Below are 23,907 nucleotides of genomic sequence, written 5' to 3'. Positions count from 1 at the left end.
AGAACACAGCTTCATTTTGCAATCCTATTAGGAATGACAACAACAATAGGTAAAGAAAGGTACTCACATTTCATAACATACTCTCAACAACAAAAGCACCACAGGGGAATAGAACGCACAGCAAAATGGAAACTGAATCCATATACAAGTAATCAAAAGAAAAAACAAATCAAGATAAAGTGATTTGAATAGATCTATCCTGCATAATCAAATGCTTTGTTTGCCAGTGGCATGAGCAGCAAAGTTAACCTCAGACAGTGACAGGGTGACAGCAACCTCAAGCTACTCCTCATGTGCATGAGAAGAATGTGGTTCTTACAAAAACCACCACCAAACTCAAATCTAAAAAGACTAGCAACTTTTCTTTTGCTCACTTCAGTGCCTAGATTTCTCATAGGACCCATGAAAAGACACCTCAACTACATGCTAACTGAAGGAATAATTCCTTGTCTTGGATCTTGAAGACTTGTGGATTTCTATAGCATCACCTCTGTTCCTCAAGTTTAAATAGCTAAGTTCTTATGATCAATGCAATAGAAAACAACAACAGATTGCAGTCTGTGCAAGAAAAAAATAGAAACACAATAGTAGAAGCTATAAAGAAAATGAGTTAATCTAAAATGATAATACTAAGTAATCAATCTACCACAGGATTAACCTTTTTAGAGCACCATGATAATTAAAAGACAACTGCTAACTGTGTCTCTCGTGCCCCGATGGATCTGGTTGTACCTTACAAATGATTTGAATAGGATTGGTGGAGTCATACACCAACAAGATGCAAGATTTATGCTTCCAAGGTTATCCTAAAGACCTTTCTTCAGCAGGTTTAAAGTAGAAATGTGGTACCACCTTATATATTTCTAATATTTTTCAAGGAGAAGCATTTGTGAGCACAAGCATATAATTACAAATTAGTTATCTTTAACATTGCGATGTGCTTATAAAAGTGAAACATTTAATCTCGTTTTCCCTCACATCATCAATTCTGTTGACGAAAATATCGTAAAGTTGACCACTAAAAGTATATGTAAATCCTATCTTACTTCGATCTACTATTGAGTATATATAGTATTTTTGTTATTAAAATCGATGATACGAGGAGAAATGAGGTTCGATGTTTCACTTTAATAGAGATCCAAATGTAACTTTTGAAAATATAATGATTAAAATTCTAAAGATAACTAATTATAAAAAATAATATATAATTAGTCATAGTTGATCTACTATTGAGTATATATAGTGTTTTTGTTATTAAAATAGATGATATGAGGAGAAATGAGGTTCGATGTTTCACTTTAATAGAGATCCAAATATAACTTTTGAAAATATAATGATTAAAATTCTAAAGATAACTAATTATAAAAAATAATTTTATAATTAGTCATAGTTGATATACTAAGAAAAATTTACACTTATAAATCTAATTATAGAAACCAGCATATTCCTTAGCAACAACAAGACAATAAAGAATATGTTGTGTCATTCATCGTCGACAAATGACTGCTTAAATCATGATGGACTATATGGTTCCAAAAAGAAGACTTTAGAAGACTAAATTATTTGTCCCATTGAAACGATAAAAAAATATATTTTTTCTTATGATTTTAATTCTAACATTCCAATTTAGGCCTAAAAAATGATGATTTAATTATACATCTAATCTTATCTATTAATTTGCAAACAATAAATGTTATTAAATATTAGTATCAAATTTAAACATTTTGTTGTAAAATGATTTTTTTGGAGACAACAAAATGTGTATTTTTTATTCCCACCGACAATACACGTGATTGAATTGATTTGAGCACGTGATATGGGGCCCATAAGCTAACACGGGCCCAACGATGTGCCCAAACTCCGAAGCCGAGTGTAAGAGCGAACGAAATCGGATTCCAATAGTTTTCGGGTCCAATTCGTCCCGCATTCTTATCGATTTGATTCTAAACGGGTCGGTCGATGCGAAACCCGCGACTTCAGCCGACGGGGCCCTAATCTTCCCGGCCAAAGGCCGCGCATGCCCTTGACGGCGCTCGACCATGGCGACGACGGCCAACGGCGTGGAATCTGAGCCAATTACGGAGGTGCTCCCTGGCGAATTGTCTCCGATCACTACGAACCGTCGTTCTTGGAGGTTTTTGCGATAGTTGTTGTTAGGATTGGATTTTTGGTCCCTTCTTTCCCTTCTTTATATAGGTTCAGATGATCATGCGGTGTTTAATGGATTCGATTCTTTTTTCTTTTCTCTAACTTTTTGCAGCGAGGTTAGATGCGATGGTTTCTGATTCCTCCGAAATTGCTGACAAGTGAGAATTAGACATCCCCTGGGCCAGACCGTGAAAAAGGTACCTTTTTTAGTGTCTTTCCCTGTGGAGAAGTGGGCATATAACAGGTTGTCATGGTCATGTTTTCACTCACTGTTGATACGAATCATCCACTGAGTGTCAACTCGTTTGATTCATGTTCTTTTTCTTCTACGAGTTTTTTTGGCCCAATGAAATGGACTCGTGCCATTTCAAAAGTTGTGTGAAGTGTATGGAAGAAGGAAGAGAAAGTGAAGGAAAAAGGTTAGTATGATCATGGTAGGATAACGACCGACAACCATCAAGAACAGTAGCTGAATACACAGGAAAAGAAGGAAGTTGTAATGGTTGCATTAATTCCTTCTTGAACCATATGATGGTAGAGATTGGCACACACACACACACAGTGTCACACATCTCATTTACATCTCCTTGTCCATAGAACAATAGCTCAACAGAGTCTGTTAATGCATTTTATTGCTTGGAGAACTCGAAAAACTTGATGGAACTAATGGCCATTATATGCTACGAATTATGGAAACAACTAAAACAATTTGGAAGGTTGCCACTTAGATTATACACAATTACTGAAAGGAACAAGAATCGTATTGGTTTGTTCTTTGTTTTCCTTTGCCTATAGGATTGTAGTTGATGAATGTTAGCACTTTTGACAAGTAGATTACTTGCAGTATTGATTTCAGCCAGTAGATCACTCAGCCACCTTAGAGGACAACGAGTCTCACCTCCTCAGCATCTCAGCAAATGATGGAGAACCTTGAGTTTGTTCAGAGATCTCTCTCCCTGGGGTCTCTTCCTCCTCGGGTGGAGTTCCTGTGTCATCTTCAGATCCGAGATATCCATTTGCGTGGTTGGAAATGCTCAATGGGGTTTGCCACCCACTGTCTTGGTAGGGTGAATCCGGAATGTCACCAGTTGCTGTGCCATCTTGAGGTTTGGCCTTCTCTGGTGCATCAGCACAAGAGTCTGTCTGACTATAGAGCTTGGCCAACGTCGCGAGCCATCCAAGTATAGAGCGCCATTGACCATCTTGTAAACCATGCCTATGCTCATAGAGGAAGAAAACTAGATGTAGAATCAAGGCAGAGAAAGAAGTTGCTCCGCTTATGAGAAACAAGCCCCAGAAGCTGTTAAATGTAAGTCTGCTTGAAGTCATGTCAGGATCTTTGTCGGGACAACTTGTGTTCCCATACAACATGTTCTCAAGATCCTTCGTTTTGTTGGTCTCAATTACATTCAGAATAGCCGTGGAAACATCAGGAACTAATGGTGAACCTTTTGGGAAGGCCTGTAGAAAGAAGGGAAACAACAACAAATAATGAGATTTCAGGAAGGTGATTCAAATATATGCAATCAATATTTCAGAAACTGAATGTTGCTGGAGTTTGTAGAAGAACATCTTTTGTAAGATAATAGGGTGGCCTTACAGGACAAGGTGATCCTAAACACAGTGTTCACAGATATCGCAGAGGATACCGGTAAACATGTATGAAAATAGATGATGAGTGAAACACCTTTGATTTATGATGGATGATCAGACCTTACCTCTTCAGGAACATCTTGTGACATACTTTATCAGTTAGATAAGAAAGCAAAACTGATGTCTCTGCTGTAGAATTTGAGATTTATATAGTAACCAAAACTAGCTCAAAAGTGTTAAGAAATAAGTAGGACTACTTTTTTCTCTTCAAATCTTGCTTACATTTTTGTGTGAATATGTAGTAGGTTCTTTTTGCTGCAGAGTTATAGCAAAATCTAACCTTAGATAAGTAGTAGTTTGTGTAGAACTATGTGTGCAAGTGTGCTAATCCTTATTGCTTGATCTGCAGTAAAGTATGCGAAGGGTTACTCACAAATCCAAGTCCACTGGTCTTGTCGATGGTCCCAACCATGGTGAACTTGTCACAGTACTTTGAGAGGAAGACCTTGAGGTAGGGTATCTCATCCACAATGGCTGCAACACTTCCATTGAGCAAGGCATCATGGTACTCCTGCGGCGACTCGTAGGGGATCAGCTGCGACTCGTTAAACTTGAGCCGCTTCAGAAGCCCCGGCATGAAGGAATCCTTCAAGTACCCGACCTTGCTGCCGTCCCTGACGAGCTGATCCACGTCGCTCACGGTGGGCTGAAGCTGTTGCACGGTGAGCATGGAGGTCAAGCTGGCGGTGTAGCTCGACTGCAGTATGAGCACCACGAACAACCATATGACCACCACCACCCGGGCCAGGTTGCTCAGCACCTTCTCCTGGTGGGCGAAGACGAGCGTGGAGAAGGAGAAGTAGAAGACGGTGCCAATCTGGTTCGACGCCCGCCCGGGGTTGAAGTTGACGTTGGTCCGGTGCTCCAGAAACCAGACCACCAACCCGGTGAAGACGAAGGCGGCGCCGCTCGCGAACCAGAGGTTGGGCGTCAACGGATTCATGAAGGTCCACGCGTCCTTCCGGCGGTCGTCCCTGATGGGGACGACCATGGACACGCCGGACACGGTGAAGGGCAGAGTGAAATCCACGTATAGCGATCGGTTCGCCCGTATCGTCACATCACCCACCACAGCATCATATTTCTGCATTCAGTCGTCGATTATATATCCTGTGTTGGTTTACGATCTCACAAGATGAATGCCACTGACCTGAAGAAAGACTTGGTAGACGAGATCATCGTATGTTCCATTGCTCTCTCCATGGTTGTCTTTATATATTTCGTATTGGATGGGAACATGGTAAGGTAGTTGACTCAGGACGGCTTCGAATACTTTGATGCAGTATCCGTCGGGGACCGAGTTGTTCGCCGTCACAAACTGCGGGAAACCGGGCTTCACTGGAACGCCGACGATAAGCTTGTTACCGGCCGTCGGCCACTCCCATCCCTTGGGCGGTTTCGTGCCGCCACCGGGCCATTCGACGACTCTAAGAGCGGTCGCCTTGTTCATGTGCCGGGACGCTCCGTGCGTCGGAGTCCAGAAGCCGACCCTCCTCCAGCCGTCATCCGCCACGTTCAGTATCTCGAACGCTCTCGACTGCAGCACCTGCCCGTCCTCCACAATCTCGAACCTGCCGCTCATGCCGTCGACGAGCGTCGTGTTCAGTATCAGCTCCCGCAGCGTCGGTCCGGTGGGGGATGACCCGAGCCGTCCCAGGTCGGTGGAGCTGTTGGTGACGTTGGACCAGGTAAACGGAGAACTCGACGAAGCTCGAACAGCTTCCGCGGCCATGGCCAGCGACCACACCGTGTCGTACGCCCACAGCCCATAGACGGTGGGCTCCGTCAGGTTGTCGTTCACGCTCTCCTGGTGATACCGCCGCCGCCACCGCGCCTTGAAGCCCTGGAGTTTCGTGGTATTGCGAACGTAAGGCCTGATGCCAAGCGCACCGCGCATGATGCGGGCGGCGGCCGGACCCTGGAGATCGACGAGGTCGGTTAGGCCGTAGGTGGTGATCCACACGTACCCCTCTCCCATCATTCCTGCTTCCTGTGCGGTGGAGAAGAGCCGGAAGGCCAGAGAGTACGACATGTGGACCACGAAGACCCTCGTCCTGCTCTGGTTCAGCTTCTGGAGCTCCGCAAGCACAAGCCGTCGATCCGTGGTGGCCGACAGAGGGATCATGCTCCTGTTGGGGACATTAGCGCCGACTTCTTGCAGGGCGTCGATGAGATGAGGCACAATTGAGGCGCCGTATTCGGAGTCTTCGTACACGGGAACGACTTCCCTCCAGCCGAAGGCTTCGACGAGGGACGCAATGGCTTGGGCTTGAGAGGAATCATTCCACGCAGTGCGGATGAAGTATGGGTTCTGAGAGGAAGACGTGGTTGGACTCGTTGCAGAGAAGGAGATGATGGGCACCTGAGCTTTATCTCCAAGTATTGCTACAAACTTGGCTTGTGTTGATGTCTGTGGCCCGATGATAGCTTGCACTCGGACATTTTTCAGCAGGTCAAGAGCTGCAATTTAACGCTTTCTTGAAGTTAATATGTGGGATTCTAATGAAATAGGGCAATTAGGGGTGGCGGGGAAGAATTTGCAGGGCTCATATTGAGATACACTACCTGCTGATGCTGCACTGATGGAGGAGTTGTCTGTGTCTCTCCAGTGGAGAGACAACCTGGTGGTGTAATCTGGATTTGCTTTGTAGAAATCCTCGACCGCCATGATCATGCAGGTCCTGCTTATCTTCCCAATCCATGTCTTTCGATCTAAGATCACACCCACGTCGAACTGAGCCGCAAGAGCTCCTCGAGGCCTATAGCTTAAAGATGAAGACAGCAGCAGCAGGAGAAGAACGGGAAGAAGAGAAGGGAGGCGGAGATGGAATGCACTCCTCATCTTCTCTCTCTCTCTGTCTCCCTCCCTCAATGATAACCTCGCACGCGTGGAGAGAAAGGAAGCGATCTCAGGCAAGGCGGTGTTCTCGTTATCTTGATGCAATTAGTCAAAGTCAATGTCCTCGTCTGGCTTGGAAGTCAAAATTTACACGCTCCGCCCGATCTCGACGCCGTCGTCTTCGTAAGGTTTTCTGCTCCGCTTCTCTCCACGTGGATAGCAGAATAAACGCAGAAATATATATATATATATATATATATATATATATATATATATATATATATATATATATATATATATATATATATATATATATATATATATATATATATATATATATATATATATATATATATATATATATATATATATATAGTGTTGAGATTTAACGCCCATGTTGAACGTAATCAATCGCTCATGTAATATTAATGGTGGCGGATTTGATGCTAAAACAAGTCTGTGAAGTGGATTCCTTCCATGAGAAGATCAAATTAAGTGGAATATTTGATGAAACTAACCAATCCTCTGACTTTTCTTCGCATTTCCGAACCACCACGTTAATGAGAGGTCCATCCATGGAATTTATGAGATGGACGAAGAAGTCAAATCATCCCGAGTTCGTCCAAAAAGCCATCTAATGTAGATGAATGATTTGCGGCTGTCCGAGTCCTCAAGGTATCATCTCCTACCTTTTCAGCACCTTCGCCAAACAGCGAAAGGGTCTCCAATGGTGATTAATCGAAGAGCGAAGAACAAACACACATGCAAACGTGCAGACTAAGATCCTTGGATCAAAACACTATGATTCTGATGGTGTAAAAATTGTGACCGGTTACTTGTTGATATCAAGATCAAGAATATACTGTAGATGATATCCTTCCTCCATCACTTGTGAAAGCAAGGATCAGTAACTACAAAGAGAGAACAGGCACTAGTACGATTCTGGACTATCTTGTTCCTATGTGAACTCTCTGGTGTGTGTGCCAATACCATGCAATGCCATCAGCGACTTGCTTCGGTGATCTCAGCATGGGGCCTTGGATCGGGTATCGGGCTGCCAATCTCCGGCAAAGGGCTTCCTCCGTCAAATGTGTGATCGGAGATGGTGGTTTGGTCATCTGCGTCGTTAGAGTAAGGCGAAGCACTGGGACTCGCGTCTCTCGTGGCTGGCCCGACCTGCTTGGGCTCAGTCCTCCTCCTGGTTCCATGGGAGGAGCTGTCCTTGGCATTGAAGAGCCGGGCGATGGAGATAAGCCTCCGGCTGAAGGACTTCTCCGCAGCGATGTCTTTGAAGGTGCGCCGGTTACGGTAGGCGGAGCGCGACAAAAAGACGATGCAGCACAGCATGGACACGGCTCCGGTGATGAGGAAAAGCCCCCAGAAGCTCTTGAAGTCGAGCCGGTCGGTGTCGGAGGAGAGCGTGCTGCCTTGGTTTGGGCAGCTCGTCTGGTCACCGAACCATCGTCTCTCGATCTCGGTCATCTCCTCGCCCTCTGTTATGTTCAGGATCGCCCTCGACAGGTCCGACGCTAGTGGCGACCCTTTGGGGAAGGCCTGAGGAAGCATCACAGAACACACATGTAAGAGAGGAGTTGCACGAGAGAGAGAGAGAGAGAGAGAGAGAGAGAGAGAGAGAGAGAGAGACTCACATATCCAAAGCCACCGGTCTTGTAGGTTTGCCCTGCCATGGTGTAGTTGTCGCAGTAGTCCTTCAGAAACACCCGGAGATAAGGGATCTCGTCGATGATGGCGGCCACGCTGCCGTTGGACAACGCTTCATGGTACTGCTGGGGTGATCGAAATGGTTTCAGCTTCGACTCCTCGAAGCCCAGCTTCAGCAGCAGTCCCTTGGTGAAGGAGCTCTTGAGGTACCCCACGTGCTGCCCACTGTGCTTGAGCTCCTCGAAGTCGCTGACGGTGGGTCTAAATTGTTGCACCGTGAGCATGGAGGTCAAGCTCGCAATGTAGCTGGATTGCAGTATCAGCACCACAAATACCCATACGATCACAACCACCCTCGACAGATTGCTCATCAAGGTCTCCCCTGTATAAGATCCATGAAACTATTAGTCTGAGAAGATCCACATCAGATGAAGGTTCAAAGGGGGAACAAAAGAATGGACTTTACTCACTGTGAGCGAAGACGAGGGTTGAGAAGGAGAAGTAGAAGACGGTGCCCAACTGTTGGCCTGGCGTCCCCTGGAACTCTGCGTTCCGCCTGTGCTCCAAAGCCCACACGACGGCGCCGGTGAAGACGAAGAAGGCGGCGCTCACCAGCCAGAGATCCGCTGTGAGGGGCTTGAGGAAGATCCAGGCGTTCTTGCTGTGCTGGTCTCTGAGAGGAACGACCATGGAGACGCCGGAGACGGTGTACGGCAAGGTGAAGTCGACGAACATGGACCGGTTGGCGGTGATGGTGACGTCCCCGACCACTGCGTCATATTTCTGATACCAGCAAACGACGAGGATGACTCAGTCGGCTCAAGACGCACAAGCTGTCAACAGCTGCTGTAGTCGTCACGGATGAAGTCATCCGCGTTGAATTCTTGGACTTATGCACTGCAGGACACGCCATGCGAGCCGCATGACCTTATAACAATATGGGAAGGTCGTCTTCATCACAAAGTTCCACCTCCCCACTTTGTTTGAACTCTCTATATATATTTATTTAGAGAGATAAAGATAGAGATAAGACAGATCGATAGATAGAGAGAGAGAGAGAGAGGGAGTTTTGTTCTTATCATCAGGGATCCCAGCTTGCACTGTAGAAAGCTTTCGACTGGTCTTCCTAAGAAGTCTTTTTTCTGTGTTTGGAATAAAAAAGAAAGTCTTTCTGTATTATAATTCCAATTACTCCAATCCAACCTCTTGGATCAAGGGATCTAATATAATTACTACCTAAAACTTGATGCTATGAATTCAGACTCTATTGAAGACCAGAATCTATTATCTTACAAATAGCACAATCTAATCATTTAAAGAACCTCGTAAAACAATCAATAATTCCCATTCAAATTATTGTGTTTGACCTGGTTCTCTATTGTATCAATCAGTCGAACAAGTCGGTCAAAGATTGGCCGAATGGACTGGGAAAAGAAAACAAAAGCAAAGAAGTCCATGCCTTTCGAGGAACAAATAACTTTGAGAAGAAATAGAATAAAATTTGCGGCATTGATGTTAATGCCACTCAAATGAATGAATACACACGCGACCCAGGCAATTGACTGATTGGGTAACGAAAACGAATTGGGCTTCCAACTAGATAGATGTAAACATGATTGAATTCAGTAGTCAAAGCCACCTGTTCACGAGTGAAATGGTCAAATGGTTGGATTGGTCAACCGAATTAATCTGTGGATACTGTGGAAATGACTTCCTCCACTGAGAATGAATGGACCACCTAAGAAAGGTTGAAGGTGGAGCAAACATCTCACACGATGTCCGACCGATAGAGGTCGATGGCGCATCTGCACCACCCATCACAGGCCCTTGTGCGGCTCCCAAAGCATCAAGAAAGAACTCTCAGTCGTGATGCACGATAATGCCGCCCCGACATGGACCTCCGATAGGAGTGGGGAAAGTGGAGGTATCCCCCCGTATTGGATCGTGATTGCGTGATCCAGAGCGTCCGTCACAAGAGACCCATGGGGATCTTTCTTTCACAGGAGTAGAATCACCATGGAAATCGAAGAAGAAGGAGACGAAGCGCAGGGATCATGGAACTGACCTTGTCGTAGACCTGCTTCACCAGCGTGTTGTAGTCGCCGCCGCTGGTTCCGTTGGCGTTGCGGAAGGGCTCGTACTCGAATAGCAGCGCGTACGGCAGCTGCCGCACCGCCGCCTCGAAAACGTCGATCACGAATCCCCTGGCCAGGGTCACGTTCGTCGCTGGATCGCGCTCCACGTCCAGGAAGGAATGGAACCCTGGCTCCACCGGCCCCGGCACTGCGATCCGCAGCTTCCTCCCGCTCGTCGGCGTCACCCACCCCTTCGGCACCGCCGTCGAGTACCCCGGCCATATTACCGGCAGCAGCCCCTCCCTCGTCGACGAGTACGCGCTCGTGCTGCTACTATTCAGCTCCCGGGTCAGCCCGTGCCTAGCCGTCCAGAACCCGATCTCCCTCGCCTTCTCCCCGTTCACGTTCATGATCTGGTAAGCCGTCACGTTCAGCTCTCCGTTATCGAGATGAAATCTCCCTCCGAGACCCCGGAACTCTGTTTGCTTGATGTAGTCCAGAAGCTTGGGGCCGGTCCTCGACACACCCAGCTTAGAGAAGTCCGTGGCTCCATTGTTCCCGGGCATATCGAAGCCGGGGCCGACGACCGAGCCGAGGAGCTCGGCGGCGGCGGCTACGGCCCAGACCGCATCGTAGGCCCATATGCCGAAGTTGCTGAGCTCGGTGACGTCGGAATCCGCATTCTCCTTCGAGAACTCCCTCCTCCACCTCCTCTTGAAATCTCGGAGCCGAGGGGACCAGGGGATATACGGCTTCACCCCCAGTACGCCTTGCATGGTGTCGGACACCAGAGTAGGCGGGTCGATCGAACCGAGGAGGCTGGTGAGCCCCTCGGTGATGATCCAAACGAAGCCGTCGCTCATCATCTCGGCGCTCCTGATGAGAGGGAAGAGGCGGATGGCCAGCGGGGAGGTAACGTGCACCACGAAGACGCGCGTCTGAAGCGTCTTCAGGCGGTAGAGCTCGGCGGAAATGTGGTCCTCGGTGGCGGAGGGGGAAAGGGCGCAGCGGTAGGGGACGGAAGCGCCGACCTCGTCAAAGGCGTCAACGAGGAAGGGGACTAGGGCGGTGCCGTAGTCCGAATCCTCGTAGACGGCGACGACGCGGCGCCAGTCGAAGGCCTGGACGATGGCGGCGATGGCTCGGACCTGGGCGGCGTCACTGGGGACGGCGCGGACGAAGTAGGGGCTGCGCGCGGGGGACACCGCGGGGCTGGTGGCGGAAAAAGAAACGACGGGGATTCTGGCCTTGGCACCGAGATCGGCGACGAAGGGTGCCTCCACGGAGGTCTGCGGGCCGAGTATGGCGTGCGCCTCGTCATCGTTCAGCAACTCCAGCGCTGCATCCAGTCAACCGCGATCAGTCAGTCAACCGTCAATATTCGGCCGGCACAAGTCATAGTCAAGACTTGGGGGCCAAGTAAGGAAGACGTGAAGGGGAGGTCCGGGTACCAGCGGCGGCGGCGTTCACGACGTCGCGGGAGGAGTCACGGGGAAGGAGGACGATGCGGTTGGTGGAGTTTGGGTATTTGGCGTAGAAGTCGTCGGCGGCCATCCGGGCGATCGTCCTGTAGACTTTCCCGGTGGCGGAGCTCATGTCGAGAATGAGGCCGACCTTGAACGTCGCCGCGACCGCGGGAGTCGAAGACGCATGGAGAGGAGGCGGTGGAGAGGCGGAGAGGGTGGAGAGGATAAGGATTGGGAACAAGAAGAGGGAGTAGAGGAAGCGAGCGAACCTACGGAGAGCCAGGCCCCTCATCAGGGAACGGGAGAAGATGAGGCAGGAAAAAGGAAGGAAGTGCAGGCGAAGAGGACGTGAGTGAGAGGAAGAATATAGACACCCATATTGTATATGGGGACTTCTTTACTCATATTCAGCGGTATAACCCACTCCTCACGCGTTCGTACATAACAATCGAAAGCGGAAGTTCCACGGGCGACGTGGCGCTTCGCAGACCCGAATTTAATATTCATGTTGGCTCGTGCCCGAGTCCACCATAGACCAGGAATTACAGAGAAGACAACTTGTGGTCCAGGTCATTCACTGTGGAAGGTGGTTTCTGGTTGACCCTTTAAAAATGAAGCCCACAGTCGCAATAGCGGTCAATAAAAGTAGGAAGGAACCTTTGGGAACGCAGATTCAACCCTCACGCTCAGCTTCAAGTTAGCCACCCGAATAAATTTTTACCATATGAACTCCCAAAGATGTCGGATTTGAGAATAAAATCCCTCCCGCACCACTCGTTTAACGGGGGAAAGTTCATACTAATGATGTATGAGAGGGGATGATCCACATGAAACTATTTTGCGACTCACGTCCAGAGAAACTATAAAAATTATATAACTATTATTATAATATTAAAGCATCCTTCTCTAGCGCCGTCAAATCCGATCATTAAAAATATTTTAACCTTCCTCGAATCCGAGATAATTATATATTATCCTTTATAATTAAACATGATTAGTATCTTAATTTTTATACTTTAAAAAATAGCATTGAAACTCTTATAAAATATTTAACCTCAATACTTTTTATGTTATTGATTTTGTTGACATGAAAAAAAGTACGAAGGGAATGGATAAAAATATAATTTTATTATTTTTTAAATTATTAATTTTATATAAACTTTGTTGGTTTCCTCTTCTCTTTTCAAACAACTCACCCACTATACTCACACAACAAGCAAGAAGGGTGGGCAAGTGCGACGAGCAAGCGAGTCCGACGGGTTAACAATTTCGAAAGAGGAGAAGAGGAAACTAGTAAAGTTTATATAAAATTAATAATTTAAAAAGATAATAAAATTATTTTTTTATTTTTTTCATTCGTTTTTATTTTTTACATATGACAACACTGCGATTTTTTTCGTCAACGAAATTAATGACGTAAGGAGAATTGGGATTAAATGTTTCGCCTTCGTAAGTGTAGAGACTTCAATACTATTTTTTAAATTAACTATTGAGGCAATTACCCCTTTATCTCCTTAACCTTCGGTATGATCAAATTTATCTACAAAGTATCATTTATCCCCGATTCAATTAAATCTAACCACAAAGCATTAACATCATTTGTCTGAATCATGGGATAGACCTCAACCATGAAACATCCTTTGTCTTCGATGTGACTGAATATGGTCACGAAGTGTCATTTGTCTAAGATGCGATAAAATTCGACTATGAATCTCAACATTCTTTGTCTTCATGATGGTCAAGTGAGACTATAAATTAACCTTGATTTCCCAATCACCCACCACTTATGATGTGATCAATTCACAAGTCTGAATATGACATTAAGTTCCGACATCTTTCACACAGTGACAATGAGATAGATGATATAAGAGATTTAATACATAGACATCCTCGCTCACATCATTGTTAGTCCAACATCCAATCTAAACATGTTGGACGAGTGACCCACTCTAATACTAACCATAACACTCGATGGTTTAAGTGACTCTTCAAGTCTAAGTAAAGCTCAACAATCCTAAGAAATCGTCTCTATGGATTTAACTCCTCATTTAATCGTGACAAATACTGAAAGTCCCTATAAAATATGTCAGATATGTTAACTCTAGGGACTATCTTTTGAATCCTCTATATTCTATATCACTCTTTCCCAAGTTCCTAAATTAAACATGAAAGGGGTTTTTGTCAAGTATGTTCCTCACCTAGTTCTCGTAGGATCCGTCACCGAATCCAATCAACTCTCTAATATAAGCTTGTGACGGATTCTCAAAAGTACTAAGATTGATTTTGAATTTTTAACATATCAAACAGTCAAAATCTACACAGAGAGATATATTTGAACAACTATGTTGGGTCTGCAGAACAAGTTGGGGAAGAGTCAAACTTGTTGGCCGACATCAGAGGATCTAGCCATGTCTCCCTTTCATTAAAGGGCAGCAAAAGGAATCGCATCAATCAATGGTGGTGGTAGCAGTTAAATTGCATGTAGGCTGGATGGGGTGGTAGGCCAACACCAATTTAACCCCAACCTTATATTGGATCTGTCTCAATCCTAAAGCAGCATAACATAATAAACACCTCATATTTGTCAAGCTGGATCAAGTTGCATGAATAATTTGGTTTAACAAGAATAAGATAAGAGATTCATATTAGTCTTTTAATCATTTGTGTCATACCATCCTAATTCTGTATGATATTTATATCTATACCTACCTAAAATCTATCATGAATTTGCATCTGTCATGTATTCATCATGAATTTGCATCCATCTAGAGAAGAAACTTCACCTCAGATAAAAAAGAGACAGAAGACATGAGTAGAACAGGAGAGAATGAAACATAAATGACTTATCTCATATAGCTCTCCTTTGTTGGGTGACTAGGGGATAGATTCATCCACTGCAGTGTACTGCTTGTTCCTCTGGTGAGCCCATGATAGATGATGATACAGCTAAAGAGCCATTGAGATGAAATCTCAATCACTGAAAGCCCTGAATTGAGAAACAGAGTTCGCCAAGGAAAGATGAGTTTATTTTTTGTTAGGTTTTGGCTGATGTTCTGCAACTACATCTTAATACCTTATTATAACAATAAGCTAAAGACACTAATTCTTGATCCTAATGGAATGTAGACGGACTTCACACTCTGCCTCTCTCATTCTAATTTGTAATATAAAACCTGTCAAAAGCTATGCATCACTTGCTGTCATTTTAAGATAGATTAAAAACACAAGTACATAAGATATAGCTTATGAAGATTAGTTGTGTCAACCATGCAAGGACACTTATGTGCAGGTCAATTCAACCAACATACCCTGGAACAGAGAATTTTTAGATGAGCATGTCATGCAAAGGCTCATGGCAAGACACAAACAGCAGAATCAACATGAACCAGCATTAGCTGGACAACCTCCAGTATTAAATCTTTCGGAACAACTTGATATCATGGCTTAATACGGTGGCCGAGATTTGCTGACGACAGACGAGAAAACTAGCATAATTGTGCATTAGCAACAAACCCTAAACTTATCCTTTGCATTGCTCAACCACAATCCTTATCTACTACAAAAGCTACACTAATGCTGCTCACCTTCTCCCGTCAAATAATCGAACATAATGGTCGTTGAGGATAACCTAAAAGAAACTTTAATTTGATCACACTATCAATCATCAAACTTCACTTCAAGAACTTTCCTTAAAGGGAGAGAGAGCGATTTTACCTCACAACCAAAAGATAAAGATCAAATTGATTGCAAGGACTCAACAAGAAGATTTCAAGAATGCTGCGAAATCATAGAATACGGCGCCTACAATCATCCACGACGATTTCCCGATGGATTGCGACAGCGTGGAGGAGGGGAGAGAAAGGAGGGGTTTACCTCATCGGTGGCGGCGGTTGTGTTGGAGCCGCCGGAGACATTATCGGCCGTTGCTTTCGTCGGCGACGGCAAAGAACCCTAACTGTAACATCCCTCGGTGGAAAGAAGGCGTCGGACCTGGCAAAGTTAGGCAGTTGCTTATTTATAGGCTACCGATACAGCGTCACGTACTCCGCGGAGCAATGTAAATAACAATACTACTCTTATTGTTCTATAGGCCGTTTAGGCCCAACTCAGTGTTCAATTAGCCCAATTCTTTTTGGGCCCAAATTGACCCGTACATATAATATTATATATTTATTTATTTATCTCGGTCTGTGAGATGTGCTTTCGATAGGGAGATGCAGGGGTTTATTGCACGTCATTAATCTAAAGATGGAGGAGGTGTATGTATCCAAGTTTTGCTTTCAACTGGTGTACATAGATAGTATATCCTATGTTAGGTGCAATATGAACTCCAAAGGCAGAAAAGAAGAAAGACATCATAAGAATCAAGCTGATGAACTGATGAAGTTGAATGTAAGCCGAGGAAGAAGAGCATTACAGTATTATTGACAACTTTACACCGAGTGTTCTTAGACATGTGGAAGCACATAAGCTCAGGTCTAAATTCTCAACAACTTCATTTAATTGCCTTCCTACAGACCAAACCGTAGCCCATTCTCTTGCCACATGAACTCGGAATGGAGAGCTGAGGCTGAATCCCAAGACACTGTTGCTGTTTGATCCATGAAACCTTCAGTAGGCCACCAATTTGTACTCTCCGTTTCACCATATATTTCTTTGTAACAGTCTAAGTCAGCAAGTTGATGCTCTTCATGCCCTACAGTGGAGGAGTTCTTGCAGTAGAGCAGATCATGGAGGTCAGCTCGAACACCTGCAGTTGCAGAATCCAAGTTGGAGCTCGAAGTTTCCATGCTGAGAGTACCTCCGCTCGAGGGTGAGCGAAACCCTACCGGTAAGCAGTCCGTTTCTTGTATGTTTGTACTCATCAGCTTTGATACATCAGGAGCTTGTTGCACAGGGGTTGTAGCAGTAGCATCTGTGGTTTGGCTTTGGAAGATCTTATCTCCTAGTGGATGATAGCACTTGGGCCAGAGTTCAGGATGGTTGTAGAAGGAGAAGGGATTGTGGAGGCCTTGGAGCTGCATGTGGAGTTGCATTCTCTCGAGGGCTGATGCGCTTAGGGTTTCGGAAGGTGCGTCGTGCTTCAACCTATCAGCTGCGTCGCCAGGAACATGGTTAAGGTAGAGGCTTCGCGATCGATTCGGTTCTCTTTGCTTTCCGAGTAGTTTCTTCTTCAGCCTTGTGTTCCAGTAATTCTTGATATCATTATCAGTTCTTCCTGGCAGCTGGGCTGCAATTATTGACCACCTAATGCATGAAAGTGGAGGGTTATCACGGAAGGAAGAGAGAGATTGGGGGAGAGAAGGCGGGGTTGCAGTTGTATGATTTACCTGCTCCCTATACTTATGTAGAGCCTGCAGATAGTTTGATCTTCCTCTTCTGTAAAGCCACCATGTTTGATGTTTGGTCTCAGATAATTTAGCCATCTCAGCCTGCAGCTTTTGCCACACCTCTTCAACCCTTCAAACAATCATCAAGATTCACACATATAATTACTAGTTGGATGGACTGACAAAAAAAGAAGGGTTTGTTTCTTGTCATAATTCTCTATCACATCACCTCAAAATTAGTGCAGAGAAAGGAAAGAAGAAGAATTTGGAACACAGCTATGATTAGACTTCCTCTATGTATTCTTAACTGTGATTTGTTTCTCGGGTGAAAAGTTACAACATCAAGATGAACACACCTTAAATAGGAAGCAAAGACCATAGCAACTTTCCCTTCTCACCCTCTTTCATCATCCCTGATCTCAACAGTTTGTTCTTTCTAAGAATTTAGGATGAGCTGCTATCTTCTACTCCAAGGAAATAAAGTTCTTTAGTTGGGACTGGCTAACCATTTTCTCTCCACACGGATCGATCTATATATCTACTAATACTACTTTTTTGTCCTTAGAAAAGAAGCTTTATCGAAAGAAAAAGCCAAGATAATAAGGGTTTTGGGTATTACTTACCAATCTTATTAGGCAGTGCAATCCAATTGCCACCCGTTCCATGCTCTTCAATGTAATCCTTGAGCTTTGCGTCCTCCTCGGGAGACCATGGTCCCTTCTTCACGTTTGTCTTGTCACAGCATGGAGCTCTTCCCATCTCTCTCTCTCCCTCTCTCTATTTAGCAACCCAAAGAGAATTTTGATGTCTCAGCCTCGAGTGAAGAACAACCAAAGAAGGTGAGGCCAAGCTTTATAGAAAGAAACCCAGAGAGAAAGAAGGATGATGTGATGTGATGTGATGTGATGTGATGCTTACCGGGTAGGACAATGCTGCTGGTATGCACCTAGGGTTGATTGCAAGCATCACAAATTAATAAGTTCGAAGTTGCAGATCTCATGACATCGACAAAGTCCACCGTGCGTTGGTTTGCTTTCCAGTAGGACTTCAACAATTATAACAAGTATATGGTATTATACCTAATGTCATATCACAACTCAACCTACAAAAGCCATGAATACAATATCTCATGTATTTCCCATTAGGTTTACCTCTTGAATCTGATGGTTACAAGCCATTAATAGGTTGTGGGATGAGTAATTTGATTCACAAATGATTTGTGATATGAAAGCCTCTTTGAGATAATCTTAGTTTGATTAGTTTGGTGCCATAGAATTGTCAATGGATTAAAACCTCGTGGAAAATATAGTGACACACAAGACAATTGCATCATCACCACTCATTCTAAGCTCAAACTTTTACATGTGTGTCACATAAGACAACCTATCACTAATTGTTCTATCCACTAATCAACTTTACCTTTTTATATACTATTTGATCTAATTGAAGTCAACAAAGATTTGTCCCAATTCACAATGAATCCCAGCAACCCTAAAACAAACACCAAGAAGATTAGCCAATAATCCAACCATTCAATGTCCTACTTGTATCTCAACCACTATTAGGAAACTAACCCCAGACTTAGTCCATCATTGCTACTTTTGCACAATCAAATGTCCACTATATGTATGTATGTATGTATGTATGTATGTATATTACCTTTTTTTTCTCAGAGGAAAACAAATACCTTAGGGTAGAGAGAAAGTCTCCTTAAAGAACATGCCCTATCTTTGTTGGACAAGTGGATGGGGAACTCTCATTAATTTAAGGAGAAAAGGAAAACTTTCTACTTGAAAGAAGAAACTCTTGCATTTGACCTTGGTGTTAAGGAAGGGTCCTGGACACGGCACTGCCACCTTTTAAAAGATAGGAATAGACCCCAAAAGGCAAACCCTCAGTGTCATTGTGATATAATTAATTATATAAAGCATGAAGACTAAGAAATAATCAATCAATGGGAAAGAAGGAGATGTGGGTAGCCTTCCCCTTGGCTTTGCCTGCAACTTTGGAATCTCATGGGGGGATGTCTTGGCATCAGCAACGAGACCACTCTTGATACAAGGAAGGAGCCTCAAAGAGATAAGCACAAGGGATACCAATGGGGGAGGGAAATAGGGGGCATTGGGGGGCTTAATTGTAGCTTTGATGAATGCAATTGGATTTTAGTATCCGGAATGTTATGGTGTTTGATTTCCTACAACCCTACAAAGTAGAAACTTCCACCACTATATGTCTATGGAAAAGTCTCCTAAAGAGGGGGTACTTTGAGCAACATTTCAAATACACATTGTTCATCAAATACTTGACATCATTGTAATGTTGGCCATTGATTAGAAGCTCTTATTATTTCCAAAAATCGAAGAGTGTTGATATAGTCCCTTCTTTTATGAATAGGGGTGAAAGTGGATCAAACAATATCATTTGAATCCAAATGAAATTGAACATGAATGTATGTTCTCCATATCAGAGTGTGATGTTTGAGATGTTCCATATGCATGTATGAATATGATATAATTATGTTCACCTCTTTATATCTGATTATCTAAATATGTTTTAACTCTTTAAGATCTTCTAATTCAAGCGATCTTAAGAAGGTTTTGAGTTGATGCCCTATTTGCTTGTTGATCTATGAAACATTGGCACCTATGACCATTTTAAATTTTGTATCTTTGAAGGAACAAAGATTTGAAGAGTTCAAAAGAGGTGGTAGAGGACATATTTCCTCCAGAAAAGAACAAGTAAATGAGATCTCAATACATCACTACACCATCCTCTTCGAGAAGAAGCAACAAAGATGCCAAGGAATGAAACTAGCTAGAAGTGATAGAAGCACTTCTCCTTTGACCCAAACCAGTCATTCCTTGATCTTGAAGCACCATGTAAATTTGTCAGACACCTACTAAGGTCATCAAAGGACTCCTTCCATCGAGTGACATCTCCAGTTGTCCCACCTCTCTCAATTTCCTTCTCTTAGTTTTTCCTGTAGATAGCAGGGAGACACCCAAGAAGGGGGTTTGTTGTCAACCTTTTGACTTTGTGGACTTTCTCCAAAGGAGTTCCATCTTTTCATTTGTTTATAGAGCAGGTAAAACTGCTAGCGACAAGTCAATTCCAAGTCTCACAAGAATCATCAAGCATTCATTACCTATTATTTTTTATGAGCTCTATTCATCCGTTTAGCTGGGATTACAAACTTTGTCGAGGATATATCAAGCATGATTGATCTCAATCATGAGATCAATGCTCTCATGATCGAGAATTTCTATAACACAATACTCGTGATGACCTGTTCTATCTTGTGTTGGAGTCAAGAACTAATCTAGGTTACTAGACCTACTTGTTATGGCACTGTTTGTTCTACGGTCAATCACAATGTCTTGTAGTCCTCCAAATAGATGCTTGCCTTGCAGAGCTGACCTGTTGTTGCCTCTTTCAATGATAGCTCAATGGAGTAGAAATCACCTAAACAACTCCTCCATTACTCCCCCCAGGCCGAAGTTGTTTTAGTGGTCTCGTTGGCCACCTTCAAGATTTGTGTGGAGCTCCTTTTTCTTGGACGTGATCGGCTTTCCCCTTCACCTTTTGATGCACAGAATAATTAGATGAGCTGCTGATGTGTCAACCACGTGGCGTGGAGGGCTCCACTTCACGTGCCGCAATCTCTCCCCGTCCGCTCGCGTTGCTGTGCGTATCCAACTCTTCCCTCTGGTTGGCTCGGCAGCCATTCTATCCACTTGGATGTGCTCGTCGCTGTTCATGCAGAAACATGTGGATGGACTCGGTCCGCCACCTTCATGGCAAACCAACCATCGCGGATGTGATCGGCAATTACAAGATTTCACTTCTTGTGAAGATAAAGAAACTTCGATGCAATGCAGTGAGCTCGCTCTCGAGCGTCCCTGTGGGGGAGCTTTTATATGCACTGGCTCGGCATGCTGTGTAATCTCACAGGCGATCATCGCCCGTGCTAAAATTCTTCAAAACCAAATTATTTGACGTATCTAGCCACAATATACTATGCCTTAGATTTTGAGAAAGCAACACATTCTTTTTTTTTTTATCCATGAAATCACCCTTAAACTAAGGCTAAGCACAAATCATAAAGTATTTTTTCTATCATATACATAACTAGCCTGATCACTATAAGTACAAGAATATAACTAAAATCTTTTACTTGCTCATAACGATTACCATAATTGAGAGTTTTCTTGATGCATCTAAGAACTCTTTTATTTGCTCCAAAGTGATACTTGCTAGGGGTATGTGTGAATCTAGACAATAAACTAACTATAAACATAATTTTTTACCTTGAATATATGAGATAAATTAACTCTCTAATTAAACTTCTATATTGTTTCTCATCTTTCTTTTTTTTTTTTTCAACTACATCATCTAACATAGGTTTACTATTTATATTTATTGGAGTATTCATTGGCTTACAAGCTATCATTTGAAGTATTTGAAATAAATATTTAGAATTTTTTACATAAAAAATAATTTATTTGCATCCTTAATAATTTTTATTTTATAAAAATAATATAAAAGTTTTGAATTAGTCATTGAAAATTCCCATATCAATTTTTTTCTTAAATTTAATAAGCATATCCGATGAATTTTCAATATAAATCATATCATCAACATACAAACAAATAATAAAAAATTTCATACTTTGGATTTTATATATAAAGTTGGCTCACTTTAACCTCTTTGAAAATTATATTGAAGAAAACACTTGTTAATTCTATTGTCCTATGCCCTCGATACTTGTTACAAATCTTATAATACCTTATCCAATTTATATATTTTATCTTTTTATCCTTAAATTTTAAATCCTTCATGTTGCTTTTTATAAACTTCCTCTCCAATTTTTCATTTAAGAAGATTGATTTAACATCAAGTTGATAAACCTATCATTTTTTGTTGGGCTACCAATGCTAATATAGTATATCAATTCTAGTAACTAAATAAAAAAGGTTTTTGAAAAATTGAAGCATAGAATTTGGGTATACCCTTTGTGCTTTATGTTTTTGCAACAAGTCATCAGTATTAAATTTTGAATTCTGCACCCACTTGAGTCCAATTACTTTTTTCTTGAGGGCAAATTTATTAATCATTCAAGGCTTATTTGTTTCAATAGCTTATAATTTGTTATTCATTATTTGTATCATTCTTCCTTCTGCAACTTCAAAACTTAGTATGTTCTAAAGCAATACATGCAAAATCACTAGACTAATATATCTGTGAAACTACAAAATTTCTTTAAAAATATTTCAATGTCACTAGAATCAATTGAATTTGAATCATTCAAAATATAAGAAGATTCAGGTAAGGTATTAATGATAGACAATGTATCATGTGCCTTACTTCTCCTACAACTATTGAAATTTCAATTGTTTTAGAGTTTCAACCTTCTTCTTCATTAATAAAAAATTATTACGATCAATTTCTTAATTGTAAGATTAAAAAGTCTAAAACTTTTTGTTTCATTACAATACGTTACAAATATGCATTTAACACTATTATCATCAACTTTTTATTTTTATTTTTTTTATAGAAACATGAAAGTAAACAATATAACCAAATATGTATAAGTGACTCACATGTGACTTTCTATCTAACCATGCTTCATAATATATTTTTCTTTATATTACTTTGGTAGAAAATAGTTTAACAAATATACTATTGCACTCACAACTTTTTCCCAAAACTCTTTTGGTATTGGTTTTTTCTCTAAGCATACATCTAGCAATCTCGATTCTTTTGCTCTACTATTCTATTTTGCTTGAGGGTCCAACTTGTACTCAGTTCCTTGTAAATGCATGCATTCTTGTAAAAAAATAAAAAAAAAATCTTTAAAAGTGAATTCACCCCCTCTATCAGTACGTAGAATTTTAATAAAATAATTATTTTATTTTTTACATATGATTTAAAATTTTGAAAATAAGAAGATTTTAGCTTTTTTTTAAGAAAATATACTCATATCATCCTTGTGCAATCATCTATAAATAATAAAAAATATTTACTTCCATTATATGATATAGTCTACATAGGCCCACAAATATCAACTTCTAATTGTTCCTTAACTCTCCAAGAATGATCTATCTGAAAAGAATTTTTATATTATTTTTTATAATATAAGATTTATAAACAGTATCTCTATTCTTAATTCTAGGCAAACCAAATATCATATTTTTCTAATTTAATAATTTTAATCTATCATAATTCAGATGAGCATATCTTTTATCCTATAATGTCGATTTGTTAATAATAATAGCAGTGATTGCATGTAAGGAAAAATATAAAAAAAAATATTTTATTTTTTATAATCCTCATAGTTGTTATCAATTTTTTAGTTTTTTTTCATAAATTAAATAATTTCACCATCAAAAGTAGTATAATATTCGTTTCTCATCATAATGAGATTTTATTTTAAACCAATAATACATATCATATTATCAATAAATTTTATACCAAATTTAATGTTCACAATAACTGTTCCCTTTTTTTCCACTTGAACCTTACTATTATTTCTCATATGTACTATAAATATGATCGAACTAATAAGCATTTGAAATAAACTTTTATCTATTATCATATGATTACTGTATTTACTATCCATAAACTAAACAGATCTAAAATATTCTTCATCGAATGTCATAAAAAATATTTTCTTCATCATTTTTTCACTATTATTTTTTTTATTTTTATTCCAATAATTTTTCAAAATAGTCATA

At 42.0% G+C, this 23,907-nt stretch overlaps 3 protein-coding genes and 1 long non-coding RNA gene across 5 annotated transcripts; 1 reads left to right on the top strand and 3 right to left on the bottom strand.

The window, feature by feature from the left end:
- Positions 1–1,934: 1,934 nt before the first annotated feature.
- Positions 1,935–5,224, top strand: LOC103986692 (uncharacterized). Of its 2 annotated transcripts, XR_001978263.2 has the most exons (5): positions 1,935–2,134; positions 2,261–2,345; positions 4,151–4,252; positions 4,329–4,981; positions 5,085–5,224. It is a non-coding gene; the product is annotated as an uncharacterized LOC103986692 (long non-coding RNA). The 2 variants fall into 2 exon arrangements; XR_010487457.1 differs by having other exon boundaries at positions 4,151–4,981.
- Positions 2,743–6,714, bottom strand: LOC103986693 (glutamate receptor 2.8). The gene is made up of 4 exons (XM_009404779.3): positions 6,367–6,714; positions 4,952–6,261; positions 4,175–4,885; positions 2,743–3,609 (listed from the first exon to the last, which is right to left on the bottom strand). Exons 1-4 carry the CDS (start codon positions 6,641–6,643, stop codon positions 3,043–3,045), a joined length of 2,865 nt encoding a protein of 954 aa, XP_009403054.2. The 5' UTR covers positions 6,644–6,714; the 3' UTR covers positions 2,743–3,042.
- A 740-nt stretch (positions 6,715–7,454) lies between these two features.
- On the bottom strand, positions 7,455–12,410 carry LOC135614223 (glutamate receptor 2.8-like). The gene is made up of 5 exons (XM_065111347.1): positions 11,829–12,410; positions 10,368–11,716; positions 8,773–9,085; positions 8,290–8,684; positions 7,455–8,194 (listed from the first exon to the last, which is right to left on the bottom strand). The coding sequence occupies exons 1-5, from the start codon at positions 12,133–12,135 to the stop codon at positions 7,643–7,645; spliced, it is 2,916 nt and encodes a 971-aa protein (XP_064967419.1). The 5' UTR covers positions 12,136–12,410; the 3' UTR covers positions 7,455–7,642.
- A 3,826-nt stretch (positions 12,411–16,236) lies between these two features.
- On the bottom strand, positions 16,237–17,978 carry LOC135613402 (transcription factor MYB36-like). Its single transcript, XM_065110429.1, has 3 exons — positions 17,797–17,978; positions 17,174–17,303; positions 16,237–17,090 (listed from the first exon to the last, which is right to left on the bottom strand). Exons 1-3 carry the CDS (start codon positions 17,930–17,932, stop codon positions 16,355–16,357), a joined length of 1,002 nt encoding a protein of 333 aa, XP_064966501.1. The 5' UTR covers positions 17,933–17,978; the 3' UTR covers positions 16,237–16,354.
- Positions 17,979–23,907: the final 5,929 nt, after the last annotated feature.

The sequence above is a fragment of the Musa acuminata genome, chromosome BXJ2-6, assembly GCF_036884655.1.
Source record: "Musa acuminata AAA Group cultivar baxijiao chromosome BXJ2-6, Cavendish_Baxijiao_AAA, whole genome shotgun sequence".
NCBI lineage: Eukaryota > Viridiplantae > Streptophyta > Magnoliopsida > Zingiberales > Musaceae > Musa > Musa acuminata.
Note: the sequence above shows the minus strand (reverse complement) of the source record. Positions and strands in the feature narration are given on the sequence as shown.

Coding starts and splice junctions, on each gene's coding strand:
- LOC103986693 (XM_009404779.3), bottom strand. CDS start 6,643: ATGAGGAGTGCATTCCATCTCCGCCTCCCTTCTCTTCTTCCCGTTCTT. Junction 4,886..4,951: donor TCTACCAAGTCTTTCTTCAG/GTCAGTGGCATT, acceptor GACTGAATGCAG/AAATATGATGCTGTGGTGGG. Junction 3,610..4,174: donor AGACCAGTGGACTTGGATTT/GTGAGTAACCCT, acceptor TTCTTTCTACAG/GCCTTCCCAAAAGGTTCACC.
- LOC135614223 (XM_065111347.1), bottom strand. CDS start 12,135: ATGAGGGGCCTGGCTCTCCGTAGGTTCGCTCGCTTCCTCTACTCCCTC. Junction 9,086..10,367: donor TGAAGCAGGTCTACGACAAG/GTCAGTTCCATG, acceptor TGCTGGTATCAG/AAATATGACGCAGTGGTCGG. Junction 8,685..8,772: donor AACCCTCGTCTTCGCTCACA/GTGAGTAAAGTC, acceptor GATCTTATACAG/GGGAGACCTTGATGAGCAAT.
- LOC135613402 (XM_065110429.1), bottom strand. CDS start 17,932: ATGGGAAGAGCTCCATGCTGTGACAAGACAAACGTGAAGAAGGGACCA. Junction 17,304..17,796: donor TGCACTGCCTAATAAGATTG/GTAAGTAATACC, acceptor GATTGTTTGAAG/GGTTGAAGAGGTGTGGCAAA. Junction 17,091..17,173: donor TACATAAGTATAGGGAGCAG/GTAAATCATACA, acceptor TTCATGCATTAG/GTGGTCAATAATTGCAGCCC.